Genomic DNA, 10,697 nt, shown 5'->3' with positions numbered 1-10,697 from the left:
TTATAGAATGTAAGGTAAATAATTTCCCAAGAGCACTCACAATGCATTTACTCTACACACATTTTTCTAATTGCCTCCAAAGAAGTAAGTTTAAGTAGACATAAGTACTTCCAGTGAATGATTATTACTAGTTTCTAGTAGCAATGACTGACTACTCAATATTCCTTTACTCTAAATTGTAAGGTAATAACATAAGCAATGTAAAATATTTACTAAATATTTAGCAGCAACAAGACATAACATACATAGTGTTACTGCAGTTTATCAGGAAAGTACTTTCATTTGTGTGTCTTCAAAAGTAGCTAAGATGCTAATTTCAAATTTAGCCACAGGCACTAAATGTGTGGCCTCAGACAAACAACTTGGACCTCAGGACACATACAATCATTCCATGCCTACTAGTAGAAGCCACAAGCATACAAGCTTTAATTCAAATTTCTCCCAGGGAAAACTTGCTTGTTCCAGGAGATCTTCCAGGTCTCAACCCAGAAGAGCTCCCTTGTGAGAGTTTCTTTCACAAGAACAAACGCTTGTTATGGTCCCCTCCTGGTCTGGTCCAGAAAGGGAGAGGCAGGGACTGCCCAGTTGAAGGCTTTGCTGCTCTCCTCTGCTCCTGGATGAGTCTAGGAGGGGAGGGGAAAAGCAGGGCAATGCCCCCTGGCCTCGGGGGGATTTCCCCTGCTGTTCCCTCTGCTCCAGGAGGAAACTTGCTTGACCAAGTCACTCCCTTTTCTGACTTCTGCCACTGATCACCATCACGTTATTTATTGAATTAAAACTCCAAATATTTATTGTCAAAGCTTCTCATCAACTAACTACCTTATAAGAATGCTATACAATAGCCATGTAGTTATGATTTATGCACCTTAACATAAGGTTCCAGAATAAACTGATTTTTAAAAACTTGGTTCTTTCCCTTGTGGCATCACAGGATTGAATCAAGTTTGCTTGGGTATCCTGTGTTTTTATACCTCACCATGTTTGGATTTTTAACTTTTTTTCTTAAGTTTTACCTTAACTCTAAATATCCTGGAAGCATAATGCCTGTTTGGCAATAATTAATTAAAACTGATACGTACTTTCAACTTTAATGCCATTTTTGGTAACATACTTTTCATCTCACTTGGGTTTCCCTGCTGTCTCCTTTGGGGGTTACTTTTAAAATCTGTCTGTATTCCCAGGATGGTGTTAATCTTACTATCATCTCAGATCTCTAGTTTTTCAACGTATTTTAGACTTCATGAAACCCTTCCAGATGCATTAAATGTAACCTGGATGCTCTTAGTCCATGTATCCTTTCAGCCACTCCTTTTTAACTAAGGCAATTGACAAAACACTTAGAACCTGGACAAACTTAAAATTTGGGATTTTTTTTCTTCAAGCCAGCAAATCAACTGCACCTTCCTCATGCTTCTTGTAATCGGAATGATTCACTAGCAGGATTAAAAAAAGACAGCCAAGGAAAAGCCACACATTAGTCACACTAGTAAAGAGAATGGTGGGATGCATTAGAATGAAAACACATCCAGTAATGTCAGTCTCTCTACCAGTTGTAGCTGTTTTTTTAAATTTGAGTATAAAACACAACTTTCTGTTCAGGTGCAGCCATGCTTATTGTTCTCTTAAGAATTAGTGGAGTAGCATAAACTATTGTGGAAGATGCTTTGTAATTAATTCATGAATTCTTAAAAAAGGCCTGTGAGGTAAACTGCCTTTGCTCAAAAAAAATCAGCAACTTGTCTTGAGCGAAAGCGTTATGTAACACACAACAGCCTAATCATGTCTAGTTCCCAAACTGAAAAAGCACATATTTTGAATTCAGTTTGTTAAGCCGTCTCAAATTATGATGTGTGTAATACAAAATTACTAAAATGTTATTAATTATATATTCCAGTACAGGAACTTTCACAAGACCCAACAGAATGAAGGTCACTTTGTGCTGGATTCAGCACAAATACATACTAGCAGTAAACATTTCTGCTTTAATCATGGAGACAAATGGTTTTTTTTATGCTTTACTACCTACAAATAATTAAGGCAGATGTATTCAAACATTCAACAGAAATGGGGAAAAATTCTCTCCAGAGAATAAAAATGACTAAAGTTTAGGGAAGTTAATTCAGCATAAATGGTCAGAAAGAGCTCTACAAGAGGTCTGGGGTGGTTAAATAACCTTCCAGATTAATCCTCATGGAATGTAAGAGCTTATAAAATATTAATCCATAAATATGTGGCACCACAATATTTTTCATAGCAGCACAATTTTGCTGAGAAGTTATCTTGGAAATGCTTGTGCTTGGACAGAAGCTTAAGAAACAGCTTAAGAAAGTACTTACGAAAAAACTATACAAGATCATCATTATCTAGAAAAATGAAGTATGTGACTGGTATATGCCTAGTTTGACTTGTAACAAAGGACTGTAAATCAAGAGATATTAGTTAAAATAACCCTGAGTCATTTGTCCATACTTTGATTTCTTTGTCAAAAACCTTATTACTTTAGTACAGTGTTTACGGAGTCAGGGCACCCCTCCGTAACTGTTCTGAATTTGGTAGCACACTGCCTCAGCTTACCTCAGTGGTACTCAACTAGGGTGCTGTCACCTCTATAGCCAGGTAGGACTGTTCCATGCACCCTGTGTGGAGCCAGACTGAGGTCTGCAGCAGGAATGCCCACTCCTGCCTGCATTAGGTTTCTCTGATAAGCCCAAAGCAGATGGGAATGCTGGCTTCTCCTGGGAAGAGGCAGCAAAGGCAGCCCCACCTGGCAGCCGCAGTGGCCCAGCAACCTGGAGAAACAGCTGATGTCAGGTGGAATTTTTCCATGTGCCTCTTTCTGTTCCCACAAGGAGTGGGCAAGCCTGGATCAGGAAGGGCTGCATCAGGAGCACCTGTTTTTGGCTTCCTCAGGCTTACTGGACATTTCTAATGCAGGCAGGAGCTTGCTGCACCCTTGCTGATCTGGCTGTACACATGGCGCACAGGTTAGTTTCACCTGGCTATGGCAGTGGTGCCAGTGCTGCAGCATCCCCGAAAGGCTCCTGATGCACCCCAGTTGAAAACCACTGATCTAGTGCAGGGTTCAACAATCTATGGCCTGTAGGCTGAATCCAGCCTGTGGCAATTCAGGGAGTTTCCAGCATGCTCCAGCCAGTGGTAGAGCAAATCTCCAGCAATTTCTAGCATACTCCAGGCACAGCATGCTCTAGCCTATGGTAGAGGAAGCATCCCCAGGGTCCTATTGCCTACTTCATTCAGTATATTTCATCTGCTGCAGCAGGGAAGGCATCTCTAGAGTCCTAGCATTTGCCTTTTTCTAGCTCTTCCCTTTGCAGCATCTGTTTATGGCCAGAGAATGTCTAGATGCAGCCTGCAGCAGGGCTTGGGTGGCTAACTGTTGCCCACTACTGCTCTAGGGCAATATTTACATTTAACTACAAGCTAAAGAAGACAATCTGATTAACTGCATGAATCAATAGTTGCAATATTGTCACAAAGCTAAAGAAGCAGCCCAGAAACTACTGCAATGCTATACACCTGACCTGCGACTGTCACAGGATCTGGAATCCCACAGAGCATGAACTGAGCTGCAATCAGCATACTGGTGGCTTTTAGAGATTCAAAATTAGCCTCCCACCACTCTGAAATGCAAATCGGCAGACAAATAGCCAGAGCCTATTATCACATGTTTGGTGATGCTGCTGGTTTCAAGGCTAAAGAAAATGGCTGGCTCTTTTCTGCTCAAAAGAAGAGCACACAAACCCATGACTGGCATGTTGGGTCAACAAAAATTAACTGAAAGCTGAAAGTGCTAATCAACCGGGGTGAAATGGTAATAACGTGATGGAAAAAACAGTCAGTCAGTGAGCTGGGATAAGACATAGGGGCTTTCCTACATACTGAGCCCCTTGCTCCCCTGACCCCTCAACCCATAATCAGGGACCTAAGGAAAGGCACTTGATATTTGAAAACTCGTCCAAAATGCTCTCCCAAATATACAATTAGTCCAGTAAAAAGATATCACTAAAATCCTTTGTTCTCATACATTTTTTGGATCATCATGGCTACCACAACTTTCCAACACTATTCTATTTGCAAACTCATGGACAATTTTTAATGCATTTTAACTATATTTTAGTGAAGTTAGCAGCTGGAAACAAAGAAAAACAATACCATGTTATCAGCCAACTCTGGAGTATCCGTGACAAACCCAGACTCTATTATGGGACTACATTATGTTCTATATGCACTATATATCCCTAGATGAAATACTGTATAGGAGAATGTGAAAGCCTACTTTATATGGCCTGAACACAAAAAGATAAGTATGGGAATTAAAACTGAACATTGTTTACAAACAGGCAAGTTTAGTGTAATTTAAAGGTTAGTCTTAACTGTACATCTGCTTCTAAACATATTTATATAGCCAATGTTATTTTAAAAGATATTGCTTTCACTTTAGACTTTAAAGTAAAAAACTCTAAATGAAGAAAAACAATTACTTAAAGAGAACGAATTTAAGTTTCCCCTAATTCTAAAAATCTGTTTCCCCTAATTCTAACAACATTCAAATAATTTAGACCGTAAGATGGAAGCTTGAAGGTATTAACTTGAATTATGAAGCCTAATTTTATACTCTCGATTACAAAGCTTTTTATAACTCCCTGGATCGTTAGCAGAGACTTGCAGTTTGAAAAGTTTACATGTTATCAAGTTCTTTTTTCCATATTTGGAAGTTCAATCAATTTATGATTTTATTTTCCCTTTTGACACATACTTTTTTGGTATCCACTCTACTTCCTCTCCCCTCATGTTAAAGTCAACAAAAGCACCATTTTGTTTTGATTCCGTTTTTTTTTTTCCACCAGCCTGAACTATGTAACCAGCAAAAATATATACTCTTTATGGAACTGAATTTCTGCTAAATTCACTAAGGAAATACCAGACAAGATACTGCTCCTCTATAAAACCCATTAAATTCCTTTGCAACTATAAGATTTTAGATTTCAAAAAGAATACTGCTCGACTTTCTTGTTTTATATTGTTCAAATTTTGAGTCACAACTACTTAGCATCCTGCTAGAGTCTATAGCTTACTCCATGTATTAATGATCAAGATTCTAAGTATTTAGACCTTGGATCCTGAACATGTAAAGAGATAATTAACCTACCTTGCTTTTGTTTTTCTCTTGACCCTGTTCAAATACACTGTCTTGCCCACTCTGTGCGAAGTGAAGACCACTACCAGAAACCTGAGGCTCTTTATGACTGTCGCCAAACCAAGAGAAAGGCATGCAAGTGGGAACAGGTGAATCTGAATCTGATGCAGACAGATTGTTGCCAGAGTCCTCCAACAACTCCCGGGACCCTCTGAAATAAATACATGCATTTGTAACTGTGCCACAGAAACTTACTATGTATGTTTCAGGCCATGCTGACATTTAAAAAATTAGAATTTATATTCACTTACCCAAATGCATATGAGAACTCTTGTGTGTCACGTATTAAAAGACCTTTAAAAGCTCATTGTAAATGTTTTAGCACCTTCCATACATATGCAGCAACTACAAGAAGCTACTCCTAACAGGTGTCCTAGATTACATTTCTGAACTGAAAAGAAGATACAGACTTCACGTGAATAGGTTTAAACTGACTGCCGTTTCATGAGCACAAAAACATACTGAAATCTTCATTTTTGCAATATTTCATTATCGTTGTACTGACATCTGTGTGTTTCCTACGGTCAGAGAGCAATGTCTACTTCAAGAAAGTATTTTTTTTTTTTTAGTAATTTTGAGAGTGTAATATAATTTTTTAAAAAATACCTGCTATCCAGAGAACCCCTTAGATTTTCCTTTTCTTGTTTCTTGCCTTTACCACCAGATTTCCGTAAACCTCTGAATTGAAGAAAAATGCAAGTTTTAAACAAATTCTACATTTGAGTGCCATGTTAAGTTCTATATTCAAATACCATGCATATCAAAAAACGTTAAATATTTGTTATACATTTAATTCATATATCAATTAAAAAAGGCTTGATCTTTAAAACACTATATAGAATGAAGCACAATTTTGCAGATATTTCCTTTTATGTAAGGCATGCTGTTATTCACATTTCTTTAAGAAATGAGGAAAGTTACTTAAAAAAAACTTCAATAGGACTGCATTTGCTACAAATATATATGTTAACTTCCTACCTAAAGCAGCTAACTGCTTGATATATACAAACACATGAAAAAAAAAAAACCCTTTAACAAGCAAACAGATTACAATATGGGGAGGGGCCAGCATAGATAACTGGTTAAAGAAATTAAAACAATTTTAGAACTCTGTGGTGGTAACCTCCTTCCCCCCTGCCAACTTCCACAGAAACATTTATTCACACTGTTTCCATATGAAAACATGTCCCAGACACTTGCCAATACACACCAAATCCTGAAAAATCCAACACAACTAAAGTTTGGCACATACCCAGTGCTGCTCTCAGACTCAGGCATGCTCATGGCGCATGCTCAGCAGGGCACTAAAAGCAAAGACGTTACATTTCCCCAGCTTTTGGCAAATGCAAGTGGATGTGTGAGTGGACATTTTTTACTTTCAGTAGCACTTCCCAGAATAGCTTTGGCAGTGTACACATCCCCACATGTATAGAGTAACTCGCATTTAAAAAAAATGCCCACACACATTTGTTTTGCTATGCTCTCCAGTCCATCTGTCTCAAACATCAGTCTCCTACAGTTTTGGATAGGTGGTCCTACTTTGAATCCTTTCTCTCATGTGCCAACAAAGAGAGGTGTAGAGCATATAGTAAATTTCAGCCACTCTTCTCCCTGGCTTCGGTGCTACTACAGTATCGCTTAGCAAACCAGCTCAGTGGTCTCCACTTTCGTTTTTCCACTATACTCCATTTTTACATCTTCTAACTGAGTCTAAGATGCGACTCCCTGACCTACTGTTGCCTTCTTCTGAAGAATAACGCAGAAGGCAAATACAGTGATCAAATTCCAGCCTAGTTAAAACAACAACAAACAAAACAAATTAAAAAAGAGCCCAAAAAACCTCATTGACCAGAATGCCAAACGAAATGAGCACTAGGTTTCTTGCTCCTGGAAAAAATTACATTCCACAGTAAAAGTGCATGCATACATGCAAGCACAGACATCTGTGCATCTCTAGACAAATTCATTATTGCAGAGCCAAAGTTTTGAATACATATCACCAATAAGAGGTGAAATAAATCACAGGGATGACAAATCTCAAAAAGAAGCACTACTAAAGCCAAGAAATTTCCAGATGAAACTCCCTACCTGGTCAAGTAGGGAATTATACAATTAGGGCATCCAAGAAAGCAGAATGTAGCCCTGCAATGCTGCCATGCCATAATCTTATGACTCAGGCACTTTAGTGTATACAGCCCTAGATTAGATTGAATTTATTTTAAATATGTATGTTTATTAAAAAACAAAGCATCCCTCCCTCATTCTCCTGTGCCACAATAAAATAGGAAAACTGAAGCCACTATGTTTGCCAGGTAGCTTATGCCCTTGGATTTAACCGATTTCGCAGACGCTAGAGCTGAAAGGGACCTCATGAGATCATTGGGTCCTGGGATCAGATCACCCCAGCAAGATAAGCATCCAAGTGTAGGGGTGATCTGACCCCAGATGACTTCCTGCCCCTTGGGCAGGGTACTGGGCCCAATGATCTCATAAGGACTCTTCCAGCCTTAATGTCTACGAAATCTATGAAAATCAAGGGCATAAGCTACTTAGCAAACATAGCAGCTTCATTTTCCTATTTTATCCCATAGCACCCATCCTGAAAGACAAGTCTTTGAAAAAACATCTTTCTGGCTTTTTAAGAGCAACAACTTCTAGTTACAAAGATTAATAGTACAATAGTAATCATTACTCCTAAAAAAACCTTCAAATACATATAACTTGGACATAATATTTTACTGAGTTTGAAGTACTATCCAGATCTATACTAAGAACATTTAGGAGCATCTGGAAGCATATACTAATGTTTATTAACTCATCTTGAATACTAACCTTAATTGAAATTATTGAAGTTACTTGTAACTTCTCACAAAATGACCATATAAAACTCAAAGAGTCTGCAATGTAATTTGAAGAGATTTGTTGTATTTTACTCAATCTCATGGCGTTCAGCTAATACCTCCTTTTATATAAATGCATGGATGCAAAGTATAGAATATGCTGTCCCAAAACTAAAATACATATTTGTATGCTCATATGTTTGTTTGTTTAGTAATTCTACCATGATTAAACCTAACAGAGCAGTCAATGACCAGTGAGGATTAATAGTAGAATGATAGCTCAATGAATTTGAAGGGATGAAGAGGGAAATACCAGAGAAATGCAGAGGAAAACATCATAATCACATTTTAAAGGCATTTACTTCTGCACCAGCACATGCACACACACAAAAAATCTCACCCAAAGTCCGGAAATCTTCTTTTGGACTTCCCAGATGTTGTACCTTCACTTGCTTCTACTGTCTTATCTTCATTTCTCCTTTCATCTGTGTATGAAGAAAGCAGAAATTAAGCAAACTTTAACTACCTGCTAAAGGTATTCATAAACTTCAATATTTGTAACTTTGTGTTGTTGAAAGGCATGTTCATTTTGACCACAAAGATTTAAAAATAATCTGATGCTTGACTTCCTGGTCTTTGAATACACATGCCACATACCTCTGTGGGGCAGAGCTGTACCGCTACCCATTGTGTCCACAGGTGGCAAATAATGGGATGACCTTCAGGGAAGGTTAGCTGTGAAATAAACAGGAGTAACTCTGACTAATAAGCAGTCATGGACCAAGCAGCAGCAGCAACACCAGGATGTGGTGAGGACAGCAGATGGCAATGGTTTCCCTCCTGAAAAGCCACACATCTTTTGATGGTGCTGTGACATGGCAAGCACAGGTCACCACTATAAATAAATCTGCCCAGACCCCAGCCATAGATCTACAAGTCCTGAACAGCAGAGCAGGCAGAAGATAAAAGAATCTCAGCAAGCGTGAAGGTGGATAAAGGCTGCAGTGGAATGAGATCCCAGGTGTCTTAGTTTCCTTGCTATTGGAGCAAGGTCCTACTCTGTCAAGGGTTATGTGAAAGCTGATGTGTCAAGACCTCTTCCACCAGTACCTCAATAAAAAGTCATGGACAGGTGTCTTCCATGAAAACAGCTTTTCCAGCACATTCCTCAAGCCCTTTGGTGACCAGTTAATGGCAACAGGAGCAGGATTGTGAGTTCTGGAAGCTCCTAGTCATGAACTGGCACGAAGGTGGCAGTTACAAGGTCATCTAGTACTTAGACAAGGCAGGAGTGCAATTCAGCAGCTGTAACTGTGACTGAGCAGCCCTCTTCAGGATCTCCTCTGTTCACCCCAGATGGGGAGGGGGCTAGAAAAGGTGCCCTAAACATAGTCTGTCTAATAAAGTATTCTGTATTTCTTTCTGACTAGACAACTGCATCCAGTGGGTTCACCTTTACTGTGGTCAAAAATACCAATACCAGCATCATTTTGGGGACCTGGAACAACAGAACCCTCATGGACAACCTGAATGGTAAATACCCAGAGAGCCATGCTGCAATCATGTCCCAAGAACTCAGGCAATGCAATATGGATGTAGCTGCACTAAGCAAGACACAGCAAGTAGGAGATGGACAGTTCACAGAACTTGGAGGCAGCTATACCTTCCTCTGGAAGGGTAAAGAGAAAGGAGAATGCTGACTTCACAGAGTTGGTTTTTTCATTAAGAATGAACTCATAAACTAACTCAATGAATTCTCTATTGAAATTGAGTGCCTCATGATTCCGTCTTAAAACGGCGAAGAGCCAAGCATGTATGGCCTGACTCCTGGTGCTGCCAATGAAACCCAGGAACAATTCTATGCCAGTCTTGACCAAGTCTTTTCTGACGCTCTGAAAGGAGATGCACTTATCTTTTTAGTTGATTTCAATGCCAGAGTCAGAAGGGACTCTAACCTCTGGAACAAAACCATTGGCAAGGAAGGAGTAGGAAAAGTCAACACCAGTGGCATCCTCCTCTTGAACAAATGCGTGGAAAACAGGCTCACCTTCACCAACACCCTGTTCTGCCTGAAAAATAGGCGCAAGACATTATGGCAACACCCATGATCTAAGCATTGGCACCTGATTGACTATGTCATTGTCCGTGCCCAGGATCACAAAGATGTCCGCATCACCCAAGCTATGATAGGAGCTGTTGACTGCTGAACTGATCGCCTGTTCATTTGTTTGGTGATGTCACTCAAACTGGTTCCCAAACAACCACTGCAGCAGAAGCAATACCAATGGAAGATCAATGTTGAAGGACTCAAGGACCCAAGCAAGCAAGACCTCTTCCACCAGCATCTCAATGAAAAAATGGTGAACTCCAATCAACAGTGGGAGAATGTCAGCAGCATGTGGGGTGCCCTCAAGGCCACTATCATCAGTGCCTGTGAAGAGACACTTGGGTTCCCTACCAGGAAACTTCAAGACTGGTTTGATGAAAATGACCAGGAGATCCAAGAGTTAATCAATTCCAAGCACAAGGCCTTTTGTGCTTGGCAAAACAACACCAATTCCAAGCAAAAGAAACTGAAACTCCAACAAGCCAAGGTAGAGGTCCAAAGGAGAATCCAAGATATGAAGAACAAACAGTGG

The 10,697-nt window shown here is 39.6% G+C and overlaps 2 protein-coding genes across 3 annotated transcripts in view; one reads left to right on the top strand and one right to left on the bottom strand.

Annotated features, from left to right (window-relative positions):
* The window catches only part of PDK1 (pyruvate dehydrogenase kinase 1), a 47,006-nt gene extending 41,481 nt beyond the window's left edge, over window positions 1–5,525 (top strand). Inside the window, exon 13 of the mRNA XM_019553740.1 lies at window positions 5,203–5,525. The gene's annotated coding sequence lies outside the window, so the exon portion shown is untranslated. The remainder of the gene's footprint in view (window positions 1–5,202) is intronic.
* Window positions 1–10,697, bottom strand: part of LOC109322658 (neurabin-1-like) — an 87,272-nt gene that overhangs the window by 13,612 nt on the left and 62,963 nt on the right. For both annotated transcript variants that reach the window (XM_019553737.1, XM_019553738.1), the window contains 3 exons: window positions 8,459–8,543; window positions 5,825–5,896; window positions 5,171–5,369 (listed from right to left, as the gene is read on the bottom strand). In XM_019553737.1, coding sequence (XP_019409282.1) covers window positions 5,171–5,369; window positions 5,825–5,896; window positions 8,459–8,543 — 356 coding nt within the window. The remainder of the gene's footprint in view (window positions 1–5,170; window positions 5,370–5,824; window positions 5,897–8,458; window positions 8,544–10,697) is intronic.

This window comes from Crocodylus porosus, unplaced genomic scaffold, assembly GCF_001723895.1.
Source record: "Crocodylus porosus isolate Cpor-Errol unplaced genomic scaffold, CroPor_comp1, whole genome shotgun sequence".
Classification (NCBI taxonomy): domain Eukaryota; kingdom Metazoa; phylum Chordata; order Crocodylia; family Crocodylidae; genus Crocodylus; species Crocodylus porosus.
The sequence above is the reverse complement of the archived record's forward strand: the minus strand, read 5'-3'. Positions and strand labels throughout refer to the sequence as shown.